Source organism: Citrus clementina, unplaced genomic scaffold (assembly GCF_000493195.1).
Source record: "Citrus clementina cultivar Clemenules unplaced genomic scaffold, Citrus_clementina_v1.0 scaffold_5, whole genome shotgun sequence".
Classification (NCBI taxonomy): Eukaryota; Viridiplantae; Streptophyta; class Magnoliopsida; order Sapindales; family Rutaceae; genus Citrus; species Citrus x clementina.
This window is the reverse complement of record NW_006262201.1, coordinates 43,050,155-43,075,660: the sequence shown is the minus strand read 5'-3', so window position 1 is coordinate 43,075,660 and position 25,506 is coordinate 43,050,155. Positions and strand designations below refer to the sequence as shown.

Here is a 25,506-nt window from a genome sequence, read left to right as displayed (position 1 = left end):
AGCAGATTGGGCCTCGAAGCCTCTCGATGTGGGACATTTAAATAAATTTTGACTCGACGATGATGTACGGCCGCGATGGCACACACGCAAACAAACGTACGCACGAAAGAAAGAAAAAAGAAAAAGAAAAGGTTTTTGAGGGAAGGGAAGCGAGAAGAAGTTTGTGTCTGGATAGACAAGCTTTCGGAAATTCCATTTCCTTCACAAGACAAGGATTCTGCGGTGAAGTTTGCGGGACGCGGACTAGCCATGGCGGAGCACTTGGCATCAATCTTCGGAACGGAAAAGGACCGCGTGAACTGTCCTTTCTATTTCAAGATCGGCGCGTGCCGACACGGCGACCGCTGCTCCCGCCTCCACAACCGCCCCACAATTTCCCCAACCCTCCTCCTTTCCAACATGTATCAGCGCCCCGACATGATCACTCCCGGCGTCGACGCCCAGGGCCAGCCCATCGACCCTCGCAAGATTCAGGAACACTTCGAGGACTTTTACGAGGACATTTTCGAAGAGCTCAGCAAGTTCGGCGAAATCGAATGCTTAAACGTCTGCGATAATCTCGCCGACCACATGATTGGCAATGTCTATGTCCAGTTCAGAGAGGAAGAGCAAGCTGCAGCAGCATTGCATGCTCTGCAAGGACGATTCTACTCCGGCCGTCCCATCATTGTTGAATTTTCACCCGTTACTGATTTCCGTGAGGCCACTTGTCGGCAGTTTGAGGAGAATAACTGTAACCGTGGCGGTTATTGTAACTTTATGCACGTCAAATTGATTGGCAGGGATCTGAGAAACAAACTTTTTGGAAGGTACCGTCGTAGAAGCCGAAGCAGGAGTTTCAGTCCCATTCCTCATCTTCGTTCTCGACACAGGAGAGATGGAGACAGAGATTATAGGAGAAGCTACAGAGATCGAGATTACGAGAGGAGCAGGAGGACACACTCGAGGAGCAGCACTAGCTCTAGGAGTAGGACCCCTGTTAGAGAAGGGAGCGAGGAGCGCAGAGCCAAGATTGAGCAGTGGAATCGAGAAAGGGAGGAGAATCAGTGACTTGATGAAAATTACGTCTCCCCCTTTGGTAATCCTACTCTAAAATGTAGTAGACTTAATTCTTATCTCAAACTTTCCTTTTAGCTGACTCGGTGGTGTACTGTTGTTACTAACTTACCAGTGTAGGTTGATGATGAGTCAGTATTTTGATTCTGTCCGCTAGTTTCTGAGATGATGATGATGATGGATACTTTGGTCAGTTCATTCTTGCTACGCTTGTTATACACTGGATTTATGAGCTTTTTCTTGTAACTTCAACTATTTTGGTGAGGCAACTTTTCTGTTATGTAAATTATCTTACCTTATGGATGCTTTTGGGATGAAAAACCTGTATCTTCTCTTTTAACTGACGTAAAACATTTTTAGCCTTCTTCATGGTTGAACTCGGATGTCCTATTGGTATTGAGATGCTGCTATTGAGTGATTATTTACTCGTTCTCTGATGCTCATTAGTTTCTTTTTTGGATATTTTAAAAAGTTGATTAGCAGCTGCTAGCTGGTTATGGCTTTCCTAAAAGAAAGATGGCCATTTTAATCACAAAAGAAAAATGAAAATCCATAATTTTTTTTTTGGGTCAATCATATACCTGCCTGGAGACAGTTATTATACACGTCTTTAGCTTTTTGTTTATCATAAGGGGAAATATGGATTAAGCCTTATATGCCTTTAGCTAAGTATGAATTTGATGTTAGTATTGCTGATAGAAACTTTTGGAAACTTTTAGATTCAGATAAATATCTTTAGAGGTGCTAATTTCGATTCAGCATGGCCTGCCTGGTTGATCAACCTAGGATCTTAATTAATTTAGATCTAAGTTTTCTGTTCTTGAGTTTTCCCTGGAATTTGTTTTTCTGGGAATGATTACCCGATGCCATGAGTGTGTGGCTTTTGAAGCACATACTGTGTGATCTTGTAAATCTTGGAAGTTTTTGTAGCTTAGTTGATAATATACTGGTTATTTACTACAATTGTCCCCTAATAATGTTTGATGGGCATGCAATAATCTTGAGCCAATTTTGTTAATGGGTTATACTTGACTTGTTATAAGCTTGTAAGTGGTTTTGTTTTCCTTCCTTTTTATTTTTTAGGCTAATTTATTATGTGCAAAATCACACTGAGGTGAACCCCTTTGAATGCGATATTCTTCATAAAAAAAGGGGTTGCTTAGAATAGCTCTAGTAAATTTAACCATATCTCATATGTTTGTAATGCAGGAATCTTAATAAACCTAAATATTTAGTAAATAGATGATAATACATTATTTTGTTTTTATTACATAAATCATTTTAATTATTTTACTTTAAATATGTAAAAATTATTTTAATTATTTAATCATTATTTTTAAAATACTAAATTTAAGCTTAAATTTAAATTAAACAATTATATTCGACACTAATAAATAAAAATTAATTCATAATTAAATTTAAAATTATTTATATTAATAAATTATTTTGATACCATAAAAATTAATATATAAAAATAATTTTTTAATAAATAATTTCATAAATTCATAATATAGCATTAATAAATTATTAATGCAGGAGAAGTATTACCCAGCTAGGAGAATCTTCTGTTAAGTGCTTATTTTAATCAGGGCGATATTACCTTTTGGTTTTAATGGAGAATGTTGATATACTTTCTGGTTTTTAGGCATGCTAGTATTGGTAATTTCATAGAGTTCACTTAATTTGATTGTGATCTTGACATTTCATCCTCCGTCTTAAAGGCCTCACCAATAATGAGTTTGTGAAACCCATGACACCCCACTGTAATGGGTGGGTTATAGCTTGATTGTTCCTGCAAGTCTGCAACATGGGATACACAGATTTGTAGATGTCATCTTGCAGTTCAAATGAAGACTATTTAAGTATGGTGCTATTGGGTCCTGGCCTCTTTTCTCAATTTAAAATCACATACATGTTCTTTTCCCTCTTTTATTTTATTTTATTTTGGCCATGCTTTAGGGTCAATTTTGTTCCTGAATTGGGCAAGGTGAATACAGAGTTTGTCAGTATGCTCAGTGAGTTGTTTGTTTAGTAAATCTAGTCTTACTTATCTTTTGCTCTTCTGCCAAGAGGAAAATGCAAATTGCCTGGGAGATTAAACTAATTTTTGTTTCACTATGGATGGTGGATGTTTTTCTTTTCTGGCTGTAGATTGCAGGGATAGATTCTGTTCCCATTTCCCTTGTCAACTCTTAATGTTGGTAGAGCATGAATATGTAGCGTCTCCAAATCGGTGAAACTAGGATGAGGTGCATTTTGTCTTGGTGGTCTTGTGGCTTTGGTGTAATTGTTGTCAGTCCCTACGGGATGAATGGAGGCTGAGACAGGCGTTCATTTTTTTTTTTTTTTTTCTTTTCACTCCTTTGAAGTGTTGGTTCATTAATGTGCAGTGAGGTGTAGCATGTGGAGCAAGACAGAGCTATTATTTCTTGTAAATGTATATTGACATGTGGTACTTATTGTGTTTTGTATGCCCAGTGGAACCAATGAGAAGTTTCAGAATGGTTTTTGTTCAAGAAATGGAGGTGTAGATGGGTGGCTCACCCCACAGATTAGTTACGATGAACAATCATAGATGAATTTTGGTATTGATAGCCTATTTCATTCAGAATAAATAGCTAATTTTTCTGTTATTTTTTAATATTTTGCCTATAATTGTTTGCTTGATGTAGTTTTCTGGAGGCAATGAGAGCAAGAATTTCATCACAAGATGAAGATTGTGACGCGTATAGAGAGACATAATGTTATTTATTTTTTTCGTCGGTAACAATTAAGACTTCACATGTTATTAATAAGATCCGCGATAGAATGCCTTCCGTTTAATCACTGATTTCGGATACACATCTTGTATGATGAGTAAAACTCTGAGTGTTTTTCGGTGATGGTTTGTGCTAAGAAAATAGGATATGGCTGGCGGGACCTGCAAGACATTTGATTTTTGCCAATGTGAGTGTAGGCTGTTACCTTTTTGTCTAATCACTATTTCATTACAACTATACTACGAATGTGTTTGGCGTGCAAGCAGGGTTATATTGAATTGGATTGAAAAAAAGAAAAGAAGAAAGGTGGTGCGTCTCTGCAATTAAGGCAATGACCGTCATTGGGTAGGTTATATCTTTTATGACCTTTCTTAATTCTAGGGATGGCAAAAATCCCCACGGGGATGGGTACCCTCGGGGATTTTCCCCATTCGGGGAGGGTATGGGGATAATTTTATACCCAATTTTTTTTTCGGGGAGGGGACGGGGAAAATTTTTTACCCAACTTTTTATTCGGGGAGGGGACGGGGATGAGGTGGAATCCCCATCCCCTACCCATTTCCCCATTTTAATTTTTAATTTTATTTTTATTTTTAAAATTACTAATAAATAAATAACAAAATTATAAATATTGTTAAAAATAATAAATATCAAAATAGTTGTATGTTGGGAAAGTGGTCACCCTTTGCCGGAAATTAGTTGAAGAGTATTAATTGAAGTTTTCACCAACTGTTTATTGCTTTGATTATACTGGTAGTAGTTCTTCTACTAGATCTACAGGGGATTCTTATAAGAAAGCAACCAAATGGATGACAAGTTTTGATGATTATGTAAACAATGGAGATTGTGCAGTTGTTGCAGATGAATTAGATTCATATTTGGATGAGAAAGTTATATCTCGGATGGAAGATTTTAATATTTTGAGTTGGTGGAAGACAAATGCTAATAGGTATCCTACATTAGCTCGAATTGCTAGAGATATTTTGGCAATTCCAATTACAACAGTTGCTTCTGAATCAGCTTTTAACACTAGTGGTAGAGTTATGAGCTCATACCATAACAAACTTCATCCAAGCACATTGGAGGCCTTAATGTGCTGTCAAAGTTGGTTACGAGCTTACAATAGCAGTATGAGTTTATTTTAATATGATTAATTTAAAATCGAAAATAAAAAAATATATTAGACTATTAATTATTCGGGGACCGGGGACCCTCGGGGATCCCCTGTTATTATTCGGGGAGGGGATGGGGATTCTCTCAAGCAATTTTGACGGGGACGGGGAGGGGACGGGGACATATGCAAAACATCGGGGATGGGTATGGGGAGATTGGTCCCCTCCCCTCCCCTCCCCATTGCCATCCCTACTTAATTCTAGAAAGATCTTGTGTCCCTTGAGTTTTTTTTAGCACTAGTGTATGACTAAAATTTAATTCTTTTTTTTTTTTTTTTAAATTTATTAGCTATCAATTAGTGAGTTTTGCTTATAATCCATAGAGCCTGTATCGTTTAATTCGTGGGTTTCATTGACGGGATCAGTTAGACCTGCCAAATTGTAGGTGTTGACTTGCAATACTTTATTTTTTTTTTAAATCATTTAAAAATATTTAATCAGTTAAATATTTATTTAATCATAAGTTTTTTTTGATTGGTATTTAATCATAAATTTAGTACAAATAAAACTCATTAAATTTAGAAATCTATTTTAATTATGAAATAGCCAAATATTTATTTTCAATAATACATATACTATTACAAACATTTTTTTTTATTGTGAAGTAAAAAAAAATTACTTATTTAAACCAAGGTGAATTATTATTATTTTTATTATTATGGTATGGTGGAGAAATTTGTTATCAATCTTGTTTTTGTATTGACTATTCATGCTCGTTTCCAAAGCTGCCTGCTGGTGCTGCTGCCTCTTTTCTTTAATAATAGTTCCAATTTCCAAAAACAAGTTGGCAAACTTGGGTTTGCATTTCACTTGGTAACACTGAGGTCTGAGGTGAGGTTGGTTTCCAAGGATGAGATTGAATTTCCTAGTTATCCTTTTGGCCGATTTCTTTGCCTCTTATATCTTTTTTCTAGTTCACGGATTTTGGGAGTTAAACAGGCTCACCAATGTCGTCCGTCCCCCATAGCTTCTAGGTGTTACGCGTTCTATTTATTTTCAATTAAACTCCTCCCTCTACAGTGAGTAAATTATTGTTTTCATTTTTTTTTGTGATTATTAAGTAATTTATTTTATAATATGATAATGAATAATGTAATTTACTACTAAATTATTTAAGTAACTAGAATTAGAAAACTCATCCGAAGTAATCCCATGGAGTTGTGGGATAGCTTCTCACTAATTTTTTTGGGGTTCATAGCTCTGCACTTCGTGAACTTACCGAACGTGAGATCACATAAATCCCAAAGAATCATCCCACAACCAAACGAGGCGTTCGTAATTTTGAAACGGGACCTGGAAGAGAAGGAGACGGTTGAATGAAAACTGAAGGAGAGCTGACCTTTTTAATTAGAGGAACTGAATTGCTCCACGTGTAAAGTCTAGATTGTCTCTTTACTTGCCACGATCTGTGTTCCTATTGGTTGAGTGACGGCAACACCTGCAGTATTGGTCGAGGCGTTCGCAATCAACCAAAATTTCAATTGGTACACGTAAGCGATCAGCAGCCACGACCTCTGTGGCTCTCGTGGGACCTTCCTGATTAGAATTTTTACTTGCTTACGAAGGTATTGAGAGTACGCGGTTTCAAAATTCCCAAACACCACGGTATAAAATCGGCCTCCGCTTGCTCCCACAACCTAATAATTCTGTCAATATTATATCCCCATCTTCAACGTCCGGTGATTTTTTCATTTTTCCTTTTTTTTTTTTTTTTTGGTTTCGTTTCTGATATCTTAGGGTTAAGTAGTTATGGCAGATGATGAATTTTTAGAAGATGAATTTGATTGGAACAATCTTTTGACGGAGTTAACGGATCCATCAACGGCAGAAATTTTCTCAAATCCCTCACCGGATGGTTCGGTGTCTCCGTGGATCGGGGATATTGAGAGCATGCTAATGAACGATAATGATGATAATTCGGAGCTAGAGCCGAATCAGCAATCGTTGGACGATTTCTTTGCAGATGTATTCGTTGATCAGCCTTCGCCTGCTTCTGGTGCTGAGGTGATTGAGCTGCCAACTGACAAGGACCAAAACGGTGCCGATGAATCTGGTAATGCTAGCCCGGCTGAGGAGAAGGTGCTCGATGAACCAGAGGTCAACAACAGCGACAAAAACTATAACGACACTGACAACGATAATGCTGATGATCCCATCTCCAAGAAACGGAGAAGGTATCTGTAAATTCATGGCATACATTTTGCCTTTCTTTTTAATATATGTATGAGATTTCTATGTTTGCTCCTTTTTTTTTTTTATTCTTTTACCTCCTCCGACTATTCGTAGATGGCTAGATGCTCTGTTTCTGATTATTGAATATTGAATGATGTTTTAAGCGTGTTCTGGGTTATTATATTTCCAAATAAATTTATTAATTATTACTGCTATTTGATTTGTGGAGAATGGAAATTGAAGGGCTGTATGTGATGGTTGATCTGAATTTTCCAGGCAGTTGAGAAATAGGGATGCGGCAGTCAGATCAAGGGAGAGGAAGAAGATGTATGTGAAGGATCTGGAGATAAAGAGCAGGTACTTGGAAAGTGAATGCAGGAAACTCGGGCGGTTGCTTCACTGTGTTCTTGCAGAAAATCAATCCCTTAGATTTAGTTTGCAAAAGGGCAATGCATATGGTGCATCCTTGACCAAGCAGGAGTCTGCTGTGCTCTTGTTGGGTATGATTCATGAATTATCTTTCCCTCATATTCTTGGCTCTTGGAATGTGGAGTTATTTATTATTGTGGAGTTGAATTCACCATTAATACAGTATCAGTGTGGCATTGTCTTCAATGCTCTTAATTTTGGTAGTTTCAAAATTTAACTGGCTTGTATATGGCTGAAGCTTTATCTTGTTATTCAAATGCAATCATGTCCACGCGTGTACAGATATGCTGTTCTTCATGTAATCAAAGATTTAGCATCCTCACGATTTTCTCAACTGACAAAATCAACTTGTTGTTCTTGGTCGCACATCAATCTTTCTTTGTTCTGAAGTTTGGTTGAAGAACTTTGTAACTGTTGCTGTACATGTTTATAAAATCTGTTGGCCGAATTTTTCTTGGGATGAGGGTTTTAACCTGTGGCAAATTTTATGCTTCTGTAGTGGTAGGAAAACAGGGGAGTGAATCTAATTCTTAAGTTGTCTAGAGCCTATTGTTGGATTATTTTCACATTGGATCTTCAGGATACATGTAGAAGTTATACTTGGGGTTTTGACAGCAGATAGGCTTTCAAGACTGTAATGTTTTATGACAGCAGTTTTGGCATTTATCATGTTTGATTAACTTTAAAGGCATGCTGCATATGTTGAGATTGTTAAGTTTCCTTACTGATATTCGGGTAACTTTTTGGTCAGATGGTGTACTGTGGTAAAACAGAACCCCTTACCTGGTTATGAGTTTGGTTATGTTTTCCATTTCCTAGGAATGAACTATGGATTTCATTGTTAACGGTTATCATTTGATGGTTTTCATTACGTGGTCGTGTGGGCCTTTCATTTAGTGGCTTGATCTTTTAGGTATGCTGATTAGTACAGGTCTTTGTTGCTTTGCAGAATCCCTGCTGTTGGGTTCCCTGCTTTGGTTCCTGGGCATCATGTGCCTATTCACTCTGCCCAAACCCATCTGGTCACATCTGGAGTCAGTACCACTGGTTCAAGTGGAAGAAAAGGCTCCAGGAAATCTAGTTCAAAGAGAAGCAGGAAGTAAGAATTATCTATTAGCAGTGGTGAAGTCTCGGAGATGCAAAGCTTCAAGGAGAAAGATGAAAATGACTTCTCATGCGCTTAGTGTTTTGGCTTGAGAATGCCTTCACCACCTCCAAGTTTTGGTTTTTCATTTCAGGATATGAGAGGATGGTGAAAGGGTCTATATAATTAGAAGCGAAAATGCTACTGAATGGTTTATGTTATAGGATAAGTCAAAGTAGCTCTATCTTTGAGAACTATGGCATGTGATGTGATGGAACTTTCTTCATAATATTTAGATCGTATTTACTAATTTCATTCTAGAAGTTTAAGAAGAAAGCGTCACATTTATTAATTCAATTGCATAAAAGCTTATCTATGTCCGAGAAAGGAAGACTAGAGAATTTGCTCAAGAAAGGAAGACTAGAGAATTTGCTCAAGACAAGAGAATTTGCATAAAAACTTAAAATCGTTAACTTTTCCAGTCGGGGTTTGGTTAAAAACCATGGCTGGTACCCAGTTTTATGAAATTTGCGTTGAAACTTGAAAAATTTGAAACCTTAAGGAGTAATACTAAAAGCTCCGCAAACATCCAAACTAAAATATACTTGAAAAAAAAGAAAATAGACTTGAAAATTTTTCAAAAAAAAACATAGGCTTGAAAAAGGCTTTTCCCATTGCGGAGAGTTAAGTGAGGGTTACACTACAACGACATAAAACCTGCGTCGAGTTGCTTGTTTGTTTGGTTGGTTGGTTGGTTAACTGGTAAGTCAGTGGGCTTGCGCAAATTTACCAAAATATCCTCCTTTGTCAGCATATTCCAAGCGAATGTGCGGAATTTTCGACCCACCATTCATCATCATCTCTCCTGTCCCAGTCAGCTGTTCAGTGGCCCTGATGATTATCATGTACCGGCAAGCGTATCTATCTCAACTGTCAATTTGAAAACTCACTTATAATTTATAAAATCTTAATACGTGGATCGTTGAGTGGGATTTGAGGTTGGATAATTATAATTTAAAAGATATAATATTAAAATATTTAATAAATGTTAGTTATTATAATTTGTAAGTTATGTTGATATGATTTTTTATTTGTATAATAAAAAATTATTATATTTTTAATAATTTTATTAAATTTATTATTTAAAATTTATATTTATTATATATTACTAATTTTTATTTCATAATTATAATTTTTTTCACAATAACTGTAGTTTAAAAATTACAATATTTCAATTTCAAACGTACCCTTAATAGAGAATCTAATCTTTAATGGATATACATACCATCTCAATCTCATTTGAATTTCTCTCCAATATAATTTGTTCTACACATCATTTTCACAAAATTTGCTCCCCCAATATTATTTCAAAATTTCTTTTATCATTGTAATTTTTATAAAATATACTAGCCAACGAAGTGGTAAATTTTGGGGACCATACTGCGTATATTATTAGTTAATAATTTTATGGCCTAAACTTTCAAGACTCCTTCCCTTGTAATCGTAGAAATGACTATAAATGAGAAGCGAGATTTCAACTAACGATGTGCGGTGTGCGTATGGATGGCAGCAACGTAATATTTATGAGATTATAGGGCCGATTTAGTTGATACTAACGAGGGAAAGATCGGAAGATCTCGAACAAATAAAATAATTGAAAATCAGCGCAAAACGCAATGCACAGAAATAAATAATGAATTAACATACAAAAAAAAAAGAAAACGACGGAGTCAGTGGCATGATCGCAAATAACAGTAGAAACCACGGGTAATCAAGAACACAAGTTCTCCTCAAGCCCGTGGGCTTGGTTGGTAGTATCGCCGGTCCCACTTATCCACCCCTATAAAAGCTTAAAAAGAGCCTTTTAAGGCCGTAACAAACCAAACAAAAACCCCAATCAGTATAGTAGTACTGCACACAACACAGTCAATACCAAATACCAAAAAAACGCAACAAACAGTAATAACCATCCACTGAAACGAAAACACAATGGACTCGGATTTCGGTATTCCGAGAGAACTCTCCGGCCTTCAACAACTCCGATCTCTTTACCAGCCCGAGCTCCCTCCTTGCCTTCAGGTACTGAATGAATCCACGCGTACTTAACATCTCCGTCATATTTTTGGTTTAGCTTTGTTTTCTTTCTATTTCAAGTTTTAGATCGATGACCTCTGCAGAATTATTTTTTTAATTCTCAGTGTGTTGCTTGTTGTTTTTCGGTTGTAGGCTAGATCTGCTGTCGATTTTGGCTGATTTGTTTGAGTAGATCTTATATGTTTGTCTATTTCCATCCAATGCAGAACGGGATTGCACGCTCTCTTCTTGTTAATTTTGCTGGAGACTTAACTGATTCTTCTTTTTTTTTTTAATCAAATTAAGTTTGTAATTTTGTGCAAACTGAATTCAAATTCACTGTCTGGCTTAAAATCTTCATCATCGATACATTTTTGAGTTTCTTATGCAAAAAATGAAAATAAAAAACTTGTTGACTACATTCATCCTTTCTTCATAACGGTACTACTAATTCTGATTTCATATAAAACATTTTTTAAAATGTTATTCTTTTTCCTTTTTAATCCTTCTGACCCGCAATCATTTCATTTTTGGGACATCGCCTTGTTGGCTATTTATTTGTTGCAAATGTTTTCATTCAACGCGAACATGCAGGGAACTACTGTCAGGGTGGAATTTGGTGATTCAACTACAACTGCTGACCCAGCTGATACCCATTCCATTAGCCGATCCTTTCCTCACACTTACGGTCAGCCTTTGGCTCACTTTCTTAGAGCAACTGCCAAAGTACCTGATGCTCAAATTATAACTGAGCATCCTGCTATTAGGTACACATTTGATTAATATTGCTTGCACTAAAACTCATATGATTTCTTTGTGTAATTTTTGCTTTAATTTGAAAGAATGGTGTTGCACTGGTTTGAATTATGAAATGAACTGGCTGTGCCCCAAGGAAAAAAATAAATAAATAAAAGAATTTTGAATTTCTCTGGAATGTGTAGTTACAGAAATTTCATTCATAGATAATCTATTTTCTTACAATAGGGTGGGAATTGTCTTCTGTGGAAGACAATCTCCTGGTGGACACAATGTCGTTTGGGGCCTTTACGATGCGCTCAAGCTACACAACCCTAAGAGTACTTTGCTTGGATTTTTGGGTAAGTAGCATTTCTGTTTCTAGTTTCAGCACAAATGGTTCCTGTAACGAAGCAAACACATAATCCTCTTTTTTGTGTTATGTCAATCTCTGTTTCCATGAACAGGTGGTTCTGAAGGTTTATTTGCACAGAAAACTCTTGAGGTCACAAAAGAAATTCTTTCAACCTACAAAAATCAAGGTAGATTTTGCTGAAGGCAGTTTTATGTTAAGAATTTCAATTCTCACGTGGTCTAAAGTCTGACAAACTTTAAAATAATTGTGCTTGACAAGGTGGTTATGACATGCTGGGACGCACAAAAGATCAAATCAGAACAACAGAGCAAGTCAATGCTGCACTAACTGCATGCAAAAATTTGAACTTGGATGGCCTTGTCATTATTGGAGGTGAATATGCTTTAGGACTTGCACATGTGCTTACTATATATCTTCTCTTTTATGTTATTGAACATGAAATTGGTGCTTTTCAAGGGGTCACATCAAACACAGATGCTGCATACCTTGCTGAAACATTTGCTGAAGCAAAATGCCCAACAAAGGTAGTTCTTGGTCTTGTTTGTTTTTTTTTCCCCTTTGAAATAATAGGCTCCTCCGTATTGTTAGAATTAGTTGGCTTCTTCAATGCCTCTATTGCAGTTATGCACCTCCCGATCTGTATATCTTTTGCAAAGTATGCACCTCCCGATCTGTATATCTTTTGCAAAGTATGATTTTTTGAGTTATATTGATATGTTAATGAACTAAATGGAATTTGCAGGTGGTTGGTGTTCCTGTTACTTTGAATGGAGATCTCAAGAATCAATTTGTGGAAACCAATGTTGGTTTTGATACAATATGCAAGGTATGAGTCAAATATTATGGAATCTTTCAATTTTCACAGAAGCCAAAATTGTTTTGTACATGGTTCCTTCTTGTGTTTTTTCATCTGTTATCCTTTCTATGTAGAACGAAAGTAGAATTCAGGGAAAATTTAAAGATTTATGCCACTGTCATTTATTCACAGAAGAGTATGTGTGAAGAAAATGATCTAGGCCACTAGGAAAAAGGCATCTTGCAGATGAACTGCTCTGAACTAGACTATGAGTCTATTCTAATATGTGCAAACTTTTAGTGTTGCAGTGACCTATAAGCTTTTAGTAGTAATGTAACAGTTGATTTTGTCATTATTATTTTTATAGAGGCCATATGCGAACTAACAGTCCTTCCCTATGTTCAGGTCAATTCACAACTGATCAGTAATGTGTGCACTGATGCTCTCTCTGCAGAGAAGGTAATGGGTTCTTCTGACATAATTCGATATCTCCTCTTAGAACTTGTCATTCAGTCTCTACTTGGATCTGAGAACAATAATGTGGCATAAGCATGCAGGGACAATAGTGTGGCATTGTTAAACTTGCATAATGAAGCTTTTGACGTTGGTAGATTAGAAACGTTTTTAATATATGTTTCCCACCCCCTGCTGTTGTCTTTCCAGAAGCTCTAACTTCTTTCCCTTTTCAGTATTATTATTTTATTCGTCTGATGGGTAGGAGGGCATCACATGTTGCTTTGGAATGCACCCTTCAGTCTCATCCGAATATGGTTTGCATTTCTTGCTTGTTGCTATATTTCTGTGGTGTAGCTATTATATGCCTTCTACATTTATGAGCACTTTGTAAATCATCTATATGAACTTTTGCAGGTAATTCTAGGTGAGGAAGTGGCTGCTTCAAAGCTTACTCTGTTTGATCTAACGAAACAAATTTGTGATGCTGTTCAAGCCAGAGCAGAACAAGGTTTTGAACTTTATTGCTTTAGTTTTATGTTGCTTCTGACTCTTTCCATTGTTGCTAACCTAATGTATTTGGACCAGACAAGAACCATGGGGTCATCCTGCTGCCAGAAGGGCTCATAGAAAGCATTCCTGAAGTATATGCTCTATTGAAGGTAATTCACGCATCTATCTAAGTAGTGGTTTCTTTTGTGGTGCCTCTTCTCTCCTGCTCTCTCAGTCCCTCTGCAGCAAGAAGAGGTTTCTCTTGTTTGAATCTCCATTTTATTGATGTTGTTTCGTCCTTTCCTGCAGTAAAGTTTTCAACAATTTTCATGGTTACTTGTTATACAAGTCTGTAAGTGTGACATTGTGATTTAACATTGCCTTTTTGTACCTCAGGAAATTCACAGTTTGCTGAGGCAAGGAGTTCCTGTTGATAACATTTCTTCTCAACTTTCACCCTGGGCGTCTGCTTTGTTTGAATTTTTACCACCCTTCATCAAGAAACAGGTTCTAATTTCTGTCGACATTTCCCATTTTTAAGATTCTTGCCAGTTAATATTAACGTTAATGACTGATGATGCTTATCTAATATTTTTGATGTCACAGCTTCTTCTTCAACCCGAGTCAGATGATTCTGCACAATTATCCCAGGTGATACACTTGAGACACTTGTTATGTAAAAACAAATGTCTTTGGATTCTAGATATCTCATTTTATACATTTCCAGATTGAGACGGAGAAACTTCTTGCACATCTTGTGGAAGTTGAAATGAACAAGCGCCTGGTATGATGGCTATCTTTTGTTGCTTTCCTATTATACCATCCTCTCTCTCTCTCAAAGAAACAATAAAATAAATTATAATATCAGTGATACTTATCATGACCAATCTGAATATTCTTATATATCTTTTCTTCTTTACTGGTTGAACATTAATTATGATGAAAGTTTTAGTTACTGATATTTTTATTGTTTTGTACAGAAAGAGGGCACGTACAAGGGTAAAAAGTTCAATGCAATCTGCCACTTTTTCGGTTATCAGGCTCGTGGATCATTGCCATCGAAATTCGACTGTGACTATGCCTACGTAAGTTATCACCTAGTGTTGCCCTGGCTCCTCAGAATAATCCATGTTTTCCTTTGTCTTTTTTTGTCTTTTTGGTGCTAGGTCTCCTATGTGTACTGTGTTAATAAATTATCATGTAATATACATTCAGGTTCTTGGACACATCTGCTACCATATTCTTGCTGCTGGTTTGAATGGTTACATGGCTACTGTGACTAATCTTAAGAATCCTGCGAACAAGTGGCGTTGTGGTGCTGCTCCAATTACAGTTAGGTTTTCATTCTTTTCAATTGTATAGTTTGTCTCGTTCAAATGGAGCTCAAATATTTTAGTTTTCCTCATCCTTTTGTAAGGCGACTTGTTGAATTCTTTTGCTACTTTTGCTACTTTTGCTAAACCTCAGTCAATGATGACTGTAAAACGTTGGTCTCAAAATCCGGGTGCTTCTTCAATTGGACGACCGGCTATTAACCCCGCTACTGTGGATATGAGAGGCAAAGCTTATGAGTAAGTCCCTTTTCACTGTCCAAATTTTGCATGTTTAAGATGCTTCTTGTGACTGAAGAAAATGAGAACAAGTACAGAATTTTAATGATGAAATAATTACATGGGGTGAAGTCATGTTTGCTGTAATTCTCTCTCTTTCTGTCATACACAAATACACAAACACACAAACAATGGGGATACAAGTTCAATGGCAACTTTGATTTTATCTACTGTATGGTGTTGGTTGCAGGCTCTTGAGACAAAATGCAACAAGATTCTTGTTGGACGACCTCTACAGAAATCCTGGACCCGTTCAGTTTGATGGTCCTGGTGCAGATGCTAAGGCTGTAACTCTGTGTGTTGAAGACCGGGATTACATGGGCCGTATTAAGGAACTGCAGAAGTATCTAGACGAGGTGCTTAAATCTTGTTATTTCTTTGTTCTTTATGTTCTTATATATGTGTGTGTGCGCGCGCGACATATCTTTCAAATTTTCATCTTTTATTTGAGCTTTATGATGTGTGTGCTCGTGCAATTGTGGATTCCACTTAGTGTTTCCTTGTTTTTTTTTTTTCTTTTTCCAATTTATTTCCCAGGTTCGAACCATAGTGAAACCAGGTTGTTCACAAGAGGTACTGAAAGCAGCTTTGAGTGTTATGGCTTCTGTGACGGAAGTTCTCTCAGCAATGTCTGCATCTGGAGGCCAGACAACACTTTAAGACGAAGTTGGCTGATTATGCTTTGCTTTCTTCTTTAAGACAACTTAGCTGATTATGCTTGCTTTCTTCTTCTTTTGCCAAGCCATTTACTGTGTATTGGTAGTAATGAATTGAGTTCATTCTCTTTTGTTATTCTATCCAGTGTTACATTTTTGTCCGATATAGATAATAACTAGAGAGGTATGCATTGCGAGTTTTTGGAAGATCAAAATTTTTCCAGCGGTTTAAATCCTCAGTGCATCAATATGGCAATCAAAGATTCTTATAGATTCTTACTGGCTACGGTGACTGGATGTAGCCAAGCCAATACTAGCTTTTCTATTTTTTGAGATACCCGTTAAAGAAATCAATCGCTGTTACTGAAGAATAATTTGCGAGTTTTTTTAGTGCCATTTTTCCGTAATGAACGTGAAATTTGTCTTATATTTTGATCATTGCACCTTTTTGCTCAGGAACAAACTTCGGCTCGATTGTTCTAGTGTTTTTATATCAATCAAACATTGAATTTTCAGGTTCTTTACCGAAAAAGAGAAAAGTTACCTACCAGTGTCAGCCCGACTTCCTGAGGCGGAAATTTTATATGCACAAAAGCAAATTTATGTGAAACACAGAAAATACCAACTGGGTAGATGAAATAGAAAATCAGCCTGATCAAGTCTTCTTCTCTTTGTCACTGCGTCTGCTCTCAATCTTCCCGTTGGAGGAATGATCCAGGGTTTAGGTTTGGTTAGGGTCAGGTATGCGATTGTCTATTCTACTTAGTTGAAGGAATTTAAAAAGTATTTTCTTCGTTCGTTTTTCCTTTGAACCGTCCTCTGCTGTCTAAATTGAAGTTGTTACTTTTTGACGCATACTGAAGGCATACTGCTGTACTGTATTCTTTAATCAGATTCAGATGTTCACTCGCTCATTTTTATCCTGCTTTATTAAACCATACAAGGAGAGAATACAATGCAGGGAGTTCATTCGTAATTTATAATTAGAGAAAAGGAGAAAGAAAGATCTTATAAAGCTCAAATTTTGCTGTTCCCATTTCATGGGCTTGGTCAAGGCCACATAACCCCTATTCCAAATTCCAAACGTGTATCTTATCCTTGAGAGGTCTTAAAAATCACAGTGATCACAAGGAACTGATTCGATTACACTAGAATCTACCGTGTATGATTTTTGCAGTGACGGTGGGATAGGAGTTAGGGGGTTTAAGGGTAGGGATGGCAAAATTCTCTACGGTTTTGGGGCTCCATGGAGCTCCACCCCAAATGGGAAAAATTTTTAATAATTTTTGGAGAACGGGGTGGAAAGTGGGGGGAAAATAATCCCCAAATTGTTAACGGGGTGGGGTTTGGTATTGCACTCCCCACCCCACCCCACTCCAATCCCCATTATATATAAATATGTTTTTAATTTTTATTTAGTAATTTTTATTTAGTAATTTTTATTTTATCAACTATTATGTCAATTAATAATTTTTTTAATTTTTATGTAATATAAACAAGATATGAATAAAAGAAAACCCTACAATATTTTTCAATTCTAAAACATTATTATGTTTTCTTTTCTCTTTTAAGGTGTTGCTCTCTTTAAATATTTTTCACTTTTAATATCATTTTAAGATATTGTTTCAAACTTTTAGAGATTGTTTAAAAAAAATTAAATACTTCATAATATGGTGATAATTTTATTTTAAGTTTCTAATTTTTAATTTACTAAAATCATATATTTATATTTACTATAAAATATGTAAATGGAGAATGGGGAAATCATTCCCCATGTGGGGATTCACCATCCCCAACCCACTAAATTTATTGAGGAATGGGGTGGGAAATGGAGGCAAAAAATTTTAATGGGGTAAGCCTCCCCACCCCCACCCCACCCCCACCCCACCCCATTGCCATCCCTATTTAAGAGTTATATTGAGAAGTTAAAAGCTAGTGGGTCAAGTAATTTAGTTGAACTTATTATTAAACTGGAGGTTTCTGTGAATCCCCTGAGTTGTCCTGTGTATGATGCTAGTTTTACATTGGTGCTGGATATAGCTAAGCAGCTGGATGTGGGCCGTGTGGCTGTTGCCGTATTTTTCACTCAATCGTGTGCTGCTATTGCCATTTACTGCGCTATGCACTTGGAGATGTTAGATGTTACTACGGTGGGGTTAGGCCGGTTCCCTACTTATAGTATAGATCAAAAAAATAAAAAAATACATAAGAAGAAAGACATGAATCAAAACCTCCAATCAAAAAAGAAAATATATAATAGATTAAAAGGGTATGCAACACTACTGCCTAACATGAGAGATTTTCCTGGACAGCCAGATGAATAAGGTTAGATAAATAGGTGGAATACACCGAGAACCAAAAAATTCTGACGAATCCGAGGAGTGTAAACTCGGTTAGCCATAAAATCAGTGGCATAAGTCGCCTAAAAGTATTGGCATAATCTCAATGCACAGAGTCCGAAGATTGAATCTAAGAGATCACTGTGATCGAGTCAGACCATATCTCAAGCACAGAGTAACCAAGTTTAACAGGAAATTATAAACCCTCGCAAAATTGCCATTAACTCAGCATAAAAAATTAACTGATGGCCCAAGAAGGAACCAAAAGCACCTCGGTGATCATGGAGAATACCACCCGGAGCAGACAACCCACGATTGCCCCTAAAGCAACCATTCATAGTCAACTTCACCACCCCAGACAGCGGCCGCAACCAAGAAACAAATCTATCGGCCTCCAGCATTCTTGATTGGACTGCTGCAGCTTGTTCTTCCAAATTTGCCTTCGCTTCATCCTGTTACTGGGCAGTTTCATCCTGTAATTGAACAGTTGTTGGAACAATTCAGCAACATTAAGACAGCAGATTGTGTCCTTTTCAACTTGTTCGATAAGTTGGAAGAAGTGGTAAGTGGACTGCATAACAATTTATAAGATACAAAAAAAGTTGTGAAAAGGACTACAATTAATTTGATAAATCTTATTTTGGGTTGACATGTAATGACTTCTTAACAAGTTCATGTGGCTAAAAAGTAGGTGCTGACATGGACAATCAATAATTCTGGCCTGTTAGGGCAATTGGACCAACTGTGCCATCTATTCATCTCGAAGGAGACACGGACTATGCTTTCAGTATCTTCAACCTAAATAATGATGCTTGCATGATTTGGCTGAACGCAAACGAAACCAGGTCACTTGTATCGGTATCATTTGGGAGTAGTGCAAGTTTGAATGCAGAACTGATGTCTGAAATGGTGCAGGCTTTGAGACAAAATGGCAACAACAACTTCTTGTGGGTGGCGAAAACAGGCTACCTGTCAATTTTGTGGAGGAAACATCAGAAAAGGAGTTAGTGGTGACATGGTGCCTGCAATTGGAAATGCTGGCTCATCAGGCAGTGGGATGTTCAAAACACATTGCCTCTGTTGATTTCTTCTGCCGTAGCAAGTCCGTTTGCATTGACCTTAGGTTTAATTCCTACTTCCACTTTCTTCATAATTGAGGGAAGTTATGCTTGGAGAGAGAAGGCAGGAGATTACAAAGTCCATGCACTGGAAAGAGCTTGCAGAAACGGCAGTAGATGAAGGTGGATGCTCAGATGAGTCTATTCATGAAATTGTTTCTCGACTTGTCGGGGTTTAGTTTTCTTGTTCAAATTGAACCTGGCTGTTCTAGCAAACATATTATCTAGAACTACAACTGTACTTCTGATCTTTGTTCTTCAACATTTGCCCCCTTTGAATTGGTGGTGACTGTTGATTCAGTCCCAAGTTTACATTAAGTTTGTGAATGAATGATTCAATTAGTTGTGGTGATTTTGCATTAAGAGCCTATGCAACTGTATCTGGAGCAAAATTATTAAGCCAACTTTGAAAATTTGGATAGTTTAATTCCATCATTTCACTATAACTACATATTATACATGCTGTATAAAATATACACGTGAATCACTCATAAATAAGAGATTAAAATGAGCCAGATGTCATAAATCTACTGGATGCAATGACAAGCCACACCAATACGATGAAAGGATTTCTCAATCAGAAGGTTATCCAGCGGGGAAGACAAATAACTAGGAACCCAATTCGAGTCCCTCTTTCACACCCTAAACTCTTCCCAAACCCAAACTGAACCAAAACCCTCAACATCAAATTCCCTCCTCTTTCTATGCTTCAAGCCTTCATCATTAAAATTTTATAATACCTATAAGAGACTGCGCTTAAAATTTTGATCTTACGGGGCTCGTCTACTCAAAATCACTTCTTTTTGTTCTTGATCAACGCTCCTGATCTCCGGTCAGTTACCCTCTTTCTTATAATACTAATCATGTTGTAGGATTAATCATTTTAGTTATAATTGGTCATGGAATTTGAACCACTTGATATTGAAAATGGGGTAATTGAATTTGATGAAATGCGTAATTCGAATGGTGAAGATGATTCAGAACGCCCTTCTGATTACTATGATCATGTACTCCCAGATAATTCTAGAAATTTTGAAACTTTAAATGGTGACCCTAATCTTGAACCCTTTGAGGGTATGGAATTTGATTCTGAACAAGCTGCCCGTATTTTCTATAATTCCTATGCTCGCCGTATTGGTTTTAGTACCCGTGTTAGTGTTTACCAGCGGTCTAGGCGTGATGGATCTATTATTTGCCGCCAAATTGTTTGTTCACGGGAAGGGTTTCGTCGTGGGAGCAGTGAAAATAGGTCTAAGAGACAACGCACCATTACTAGAGTTGGGTGTAAGGCTCAGATGACGGTAAAGAAACAGGGTTCTGGGAAATGGGCAGTGTCGAAACTTATTAAAGAGCATAATCATGAGCTTGTGCCACCTGATAAAGTGCATTGTCTTAGATCACATAGACATGTATCTGGTCCTGCTCGGAGTTTGATTGATACACTTCAAGCAGCTGGGATGGGACCGAGTGGGGTTATGTCTGTGTTGATTAAGGAGTCAGGTGGAGTTAATAATGTTGGTTTTACAAAAGTTGATTGTCAAAATTATATGAGCAGTAGTAGGCAGAGGACCCTAGGAAGTGGAGGTCAGGTTGTTATTGACAACTTAAAACAAATGCAGGCTGAAGATCCCAGTTTCTTTTGTGCCTTCCAAGGTGATTTTGAGAACACGACAGGAAATATCTTTTGGGCTGATGCAAATTCACGAATGAATTATAGTTACTTTGGGGACACTGTTACCTTCGATACAACATATAGGATGAATCGTTATCGGATTCCATTTGCCCCTTTTACTGGATTGAACCACCACGGACAGCCTGTATTGTTTGGATGTGCATTGCTCCTTAATGAGTCTGAGGCCTCATTTATTTGGCTTTTTGAGGCTTGGCTTGCTGCAATGTCAGGACGCTCCCCTAATTCAATTACAACTGACCAGGATAGAATTATACGGGCTGCTGTTGCACAAGTTTTTCCAGGAACCCGACATCGTTTTTGTAAGTGGAATGTGTTTAGGGAAGCCCAAGAGAGATTGTCTGATGTTTATCAGTCTCACCCGCATTTTGAAGCAGAGTTCCAAAGGTGCATCAACATGACAGAAACAGTTGATGAATTTGAATCATGCTGGGAATCTCTTATCCGAAGATATAACCTTGTGGGTAATGAATGGCTCCAATCAATGTATAATGTTCGTCAACAGTGGGTGCCAGTCTATCTACGGGATACATTCTTTGGGGAGATGTCCATGACTCAAGCAAGTGATAATATAAACTCATACTTTGATGGGTATATAAATGCATCAACAAATATTCAGGCCCTCATTAAGCAGTATGAGAAAGCAATAGCCTCTCGGCATGAAAAGGAAGTAAAAGCTGATTATGATACAGTAAATACGGAGCCTGTTTTGAAGACACCTTCTCCTATGGAAAAACAAGTGGCAAACCTTTATACTAGGAAGATATTTATGAAGTTTCAGGAGGAATTAGTGGAAACTCTTGCCTATCCTGCAACTATAGTTAATGATACAGGCTCAGAGATTATCTACCGGGTGGCAAAATTTGGGGAAGAACAAAAAGCACATTTTGTTAGGTATAATATTTTTGAAAAGAAAGCTAGCTGCAGCTGCCAACTGTTTGAATTTTCAGGAATAATTTGTAGGCACATTTTGGCAGTTTTTAGAGTAACAAATATTCTTACTCTGCCATCTCATTATATCCTGAAACGATGGACAAGAAATGCCAAAAGTGGGGTTCTATTGAATGGTCACGTTCTTGGGTTGGCAAGTAGTCGTCAGGAGTCGTCCGCTGCTCGCTATGACAATCTATGCCGGGAAGTCATCAAATATGTAGAAGAAGGGGCAGAATCAGCACATATTTATAACATGGCAATGGACGTGCTTCGTGAGGCTGCAAAAAAGGTTGCTGCTGCAAAGAAGTATGGTCCTGGGGTCACACAGAATTCACTGTTTAGTGGATGCCAACAGCATCACTCTTGCTCTGTGGTCAGTTTTCTACCCACATATCATTCTCTTTATTTGTGGCTTGTGTATCAGTGATCTTGTATTTGTCGAAGTAGATGCTGCAAATCTCAAATTTTTTAACCTTGTATCCTTCATTACTTCAAGGCAAGAGTTATGGTTCTATATACTGCTGGACAAATTGTGCCAAGGATACTTCAATTATTTGGTTGCATTATTAATTTTTTTGGGTTCCCTACTTTCAAGTTTATTGGCTTTCTATAATTTATAAATGAGGGCCCGTCTTAATCTTTCCTTTCTATTTGCTCTGATCCGGGCAAGTAATCATATATTTTTTAATTAAATTGTCTCTGCAAATGAGAATATTTTATTTATGAATTTCTTTGTAATAATGCAATAATACGTGGATTAATAGAATACCTGGTCTCAATCTTATGCCTCATTGTAGGACCAGGACAAGAAAATACAGGAATTGACTGTTGAGTTGGAAAATGCAAGTCAGCGATGTGAAGCATATCGGACCAAACTGCTGGCTGTTTTGAAAGATATGGAAGAAGAGAAGACAAAGATGTTGGTGAAGGTTGAGAATGTGAGGCTCGATCTAAAAGGTTGAATTGGTGGTGACATTCCATCATATATTGTGGACTACACATGGTAGGCATGGGGGCTGTTACTCTTGTCTCCGTTGTGAAATATAAATGGGTTACTGGTAGAGGTGAACTTAGTTTTTACTTTGAGTTTAGGACGGTTGTGTAAATCAAGCTGAGTCCCAGAGAAATATGTAACTATTAAGCAGTTGCTTGAATTGGATTTGATTGGTACCGATAGAATTCAATAACATTTTCTGCATGGATAAGTTGTAATGATCAGTCATCTTGAAATTTAAGTTTGGATTTGAGGTCTTCAATTCTCTAGAAACATAGTGTTTCAATTTTCATGCAAGAATGCATGTTGATTTTATTTGCCCATGACTCTTCTCTTATTGCATTAGTATGCATACCTCTGCATATTATCCAATAATAGTAAGGCTTCGTTTAGAACCGGTATTAAAGTATAAAATTCTAATTTTGTAGCTGTACCTGTACCTGTACAGTACTGTCACAGCCAACCGGTGCAACACCCCCAAACAATTAACACTCGCTGATATTTTATTTGTTAAATTTAAAAAAAAAAAGAAAAAGATAAAATAAAACAAATGAATTATTTAATATAAAGAAAAGGCTTATCCAAATTAGAAGAAAAACAGGCTTCTCTTAATGGAACTGGACCGGACTGTCCAAATCCGTTTCTCGCAAGGGCATATATGGAAAACTGGAGTGACATTTGAATTTCAAAAAGAAAAAAGAAACTTCCCGTTAGAGACAGCCCGTGTCAACGCTCTTCTTAACGGTTATAAATTCCCCACTCCTTAAAAAGGAATGCGTCTCGGTTGATCCTTTTGTTGTTGATTTTATTTTAGATTTTGAAAGAGTAAAAAGAAAAGAAAAGAAAGCAAGAATGGTGATGGACGCATTTGAGAAGCTAGAGAAAGTAGGAGAAGGGACGTACGGGAAAGTATACAGAGCAAGAGAGAAGGCAACTGGGAAGATCGTTGCTCTCAAGAAGACTCGTCTCCACGAGGACGATGAAGGCGTACCCCCAACCACTCTCCGGGAGGTCTCCATCTTGCGCATGCTCTCTCGCGATCCCCATGTTGTTAGGTATACTTCATTTCACCGTTTTCTTGAATCTGTTTCTTTAGGGTTTTTGAATTTTGTGCTAACATTTCGTTCTAGGGTTCTTGATGTTGTTGTTCCGGTCCACTCTTAGTATGTGATATTTGGGTTTCAATTTCAGGCTTGATTCTAGGTTTTTGATCTGTCACCCCTTTTCCTTTGAATGCACTTTCTTATATTCTTAAGCTTGATCGCACCCTACCTAATATCTCATGCTCTGTTAAGTCCTAGAAGGTCAATTTTTTTTTTCTTTTATGTGGATCTCAGTTTGTTATGCCCTTACAGTGGATCTCAATATTAGTTCTTTGGAATTTTCTTCTGTTTCTTGTTAACAGTTAGCAAAGGAAAATTAAAGATTAATGCATGTCTTCTCTGTTTTCACATGCTAATCTTTATTTGCATAATTCAGCGGTTAATTTATTTTCAGGTTGATGGATGTCAAACAAGGCCAGAACAAGGAAGGCAGGACGGTGCTCTACCTTGTTTTTGAGTACATGGACACTGATCTGAAGAAGTACATCCGAAGCTTCCGCCAAACTGGAGAGAACATTCCTGTTAACACTGTCAAGGTACAAATCTACCTTTTCTTTTTTAATTAATAATCTGTCTATTAAATAATCAACATCCAAATTAACTATATATCCACTTGCTCTGCAGAGCTTAATGTACCAACTTTGCAAGGGTGTTGCTTTCTGCCATGGACATGGAATCCTTCATAGGTAATTCACTTCTCTCATCTAATTTCATGTTAGGGCCCAAAAACCCTAAATTGATTTTGTTTTTATCTTTCAACTCAGGGACCTTAAGCCTCACAATCTGTTGATGGACCGAAAGACTATGACACTTAAGATAGCAGATCTTGGTTTAGCTCGAGCATTTACTCTTCCAATTAAGAAATATACTCATGAGGTATCTATCCTGTGTTCTTAATTAAATACACCTCACGCATGTGTGCTTGATAACATATTCTTCTAGTATAATAAGCTAAAATAATGCACATCAAATGTGTTGCAGATATTGACCCTCTGGTATAGGGCTCCGGAAGTCCTTTTGGGGTCCACCCATTACTCAACTGCAGTTGATATGTGGTCTGTTGCCTGTATATTTGGTATAGATCCCCTGCTTTCTTTCTTTGTTTAGTCTTCAAACCTAAGCAATAGTCCCCTATTCTACCCAGCAAATGAACTTGATCTCTCTGTTTATTCTGAACTGCAGCGGAACTGGTTACAAAGACAGCACTTTTCCCTGGAGATTCTGAACTCCAACAGCTTCTGCATATTTTCAGGTTGAATATGATCACCTTTACTTCTGACTTTTCTGCTTTATTTATTTCTATCCATGTGCTCTCATGCATCTTTGATATTGTATGCAGGTTATTAGGCACTCCCAATGAGAAAGTCTGGCCTGGAGTTAGCAGTTTAATGAACTGGCATGAGTACCCGCAATGGAACCCTCAAAGTCTAGCAACAGCTGTTCCAAATTTGGACAAGGATGGCCTG

General features: G+C 37.2%; 5 protein-coding genes across 8 annotated transcripts in view; all 5 read left to right on the top strand.

Annotated features, from left to right (window-relative positions):
* Window positions 1-85: 85 nt before the first annotated feature.
* On the top strand, window positions 86-4,069 carry LOC18040163 (splicing factor U2af small subunit A). Of its 3 annotated transcripts, none has more exons than XR_002905478.1 (2): window positions 86-1,316; window positions 3,535-4,069. XR_002905478.1 is itself a non-coding variant. In XM_024184485.1 (2 exons), exon 1 carries the CDS (start codon window positions 250-252, stop codon window positions 1,048-1,050), a length of 801 nt encoding a protein of 266 aa, XP_024040253.1. In that variant the 5' UTR covers window positions 86-249; the 3' UTR covers window positions 1,051-1,078; window positions 3,535-4,069. The 3 variants fall into 3 exon arrangements, 2 of the variants coding, with proteins under 2 accessions (XP_024040253.1, XP_006435479.2); XM_024184485.1 differs by having other exon boundaries at window positions 86-1,078; XM_006435416.2 differs by lacking the exon at window positions 3,535-4,069 and having other exon boundaries at window positions 86-1,078; window positions 1,172-1,316.
* Window positions 4,070-6,475: 2,406 nt separating this feature from the next.
* Window positions 6,476-8,985, top strand: LOC18040433 (bZIP transcription factor 60). Its single transcript, XM_006435412.2, has 3 exons — window positions 6,476-7,161; window positions 7,436-7,659; window positions 8,538-8,985. Exons 1-3 carry the CDS (start codon window positions 6,737-6,739, stop codon window positions 8,783-8,785), a joined length of 897 nt encoding a protein of 298 aa, XP_006435475.1. The 5' UTR covers window positions 6,476-6,736; the 3' UTR covers window positions 8,786-8,985.
* Window positions 8,986-10,535: 1,550 nt separating this feature from the next.
* LOC18042840 (pyrophosphate--fructose 6-phosphate 1-phosphotransferase subunit alpha) lies at window positions 10,536-16,237 on the top strand. 2 transcript variants are annotated; one of them, XM_006435409.2, is made up of 19 exons: window positions 10,536-10,751; window positions 11,340-11,512; window positions 11,730-11,842; window positions 11,948-12,022; window positions 12,115-12,228; window positions 12,313-12,380; window positions 12,599-12,682; window positions 13,058-13,111; window positions 13,342-13,422; window positions 13,523-13,616; window positions 13,694-13,767; window positions 13,994-14,104; window positions 14,204-14,248; window positions 14,325-14,381; window positions 14,578-14,682; window positions 14,813-14,929; window positions 15,065-15,168; window positions 15,398-15,563; window positions 15,745-16,237. In XM_006435409.2, the coding sequence occupies exons 1-19, from the start codon at window positions 10,662-10,664 to the stop codon at window positions 15,865-15,867; spliced, it is 1,848 nt and encodes a 615-aa protein (XP_006435472.1). In that variant the 5' UTR covers window positions 10,536-10,661; the 3' UTR covers window positions 15,868-16,237. The 2 variants fall into 2 exon arrangements, with proteins under 2 accessions (XP_006435472.1, XP_024039857.1); XM_024184089.1 differs by lacking the exon at window positions 13,342-13,422.
* Window positions 16,238-19,846: 3,609 nt separating this feature from the next.
* Window positions 19,847-23,161, top strand: LOC18042839 (protein FAR1-RELATED SEQUENCE 5). The gene is made up of 2 exons (XM_006435406.2): window positions 19,847-22,316; window positions 22,741-23,161. The coding sequence occupies exons 1-2, from the start codon at window positions 20,220-20,222 to the stop codon at window positions 22,903-22,905; spliced, it is 2,262 nt and encodes a 753-aa protein (XP_006435469.1). The 5' UTR covers window positions 19,847-20,219; the 3' UTR covers window positions 22,906-23,161.
* A 551-nt stretch (window positions 23,162-23,712) lies between these two features.
* Window positions 23,713-25,506, top strand: part of LOC18042468 (cyclin-dependent kinase B2-2) — a 2,223-nt gene continuing 429 nt past the window's right edge. The window contains exons 1-7 of the mRNA XM_006435405.2: window positions 23,713-23,992; window positions 24,435-24,576; window positions 24,665-24,726; window positions 24,805-24,916; window positions 25,022-25,115; window positions 25,223-25,292; window positions 25,380-25,506. The exon at window positions 25,380-25,506 is cut by the window's right edge and continues 4 nt beyond it. Of these exons, the coding sequence (XP_006435468.2) occupies window positions 23,790-23,992; window positions 24,435-24,576; window positions 24,665-24,726; window positions 24,805-24,916; window positions 25,022-25,115; window positions 25,223-25,292; window positions 25,380-25,506 (810 nt within the window). The 5' untranslated portion in view covers window positions 23,713-23,789. The remainder of the gene's footprint in view (window positions 23,993-24,434; window positions 24,577-24,664; window positions 24,727-24,804; window positions 24,917-25,021; window positions 25,116-25,222; window positions 25,293-25,379) is intronic.

Coding starts and splice junctions, on each gene's coding strand:
- LOC18040163 (XM_024184485.1), top strand. CDS start 250: ATGGCGGAGCACTTGGCATCAATCTTCGGAACGGAAAAGGACCGCGTG.
- LOC18040433 (XM_006435412.2), top strand. CDS start 6,737: ATGGCAGATGATGAATTTTTAGAAGATGAATTTGATTGGAACAATCTT. Junction 7,162..7,435: donor ATCTCCAAGAAACGGAGAAG/GTATCTGTAAAT, acceptor TGAATTTTCCAG/GCAGTTGAGAAATAGGGATG. Junction 7,660..8,537: donor GTCTGCTGTGCTCTTGTTGG/GTATGATTCATG, acceptor GTTGCTTTGCAG/AATCCCTGCTGTTGGGTTCC.
- LOC18042840 (XM_006435409.2), top strand. CDS start 10,662: ATGGACTCGGATTTCGGTATTCCGAGAGAACTCTCCGGCCTTCAACAA. Junction 13,768..13,993: donor AAGTATATGCTCTATTGAAG/GTAATTCACGCA, acceptor TTTGTACCTCAG/GAAATTCACAGTTTGCTGAG. Junction 15,564..15,744: donor TGCAGAAGTATCTAGACGAG/GTGCTTAAATCT, acceptor TTTATTTCCCAG/GTTCGAACCATAGTGAAACC.
- LOC18042839 (XM_006435406.2), top strand. CDS start 20,220: ATGGAATTTGAACCACTTGATATTGAAAATGGGGTAATTGAATTTGAT. Junction 22,317..22,740: donor AGCATCACTCTTGCTCTGTG/GTCAGTTTTCTA, acceptor GCCTCATTGTAG/GACCAGGACAAGAAAATACA.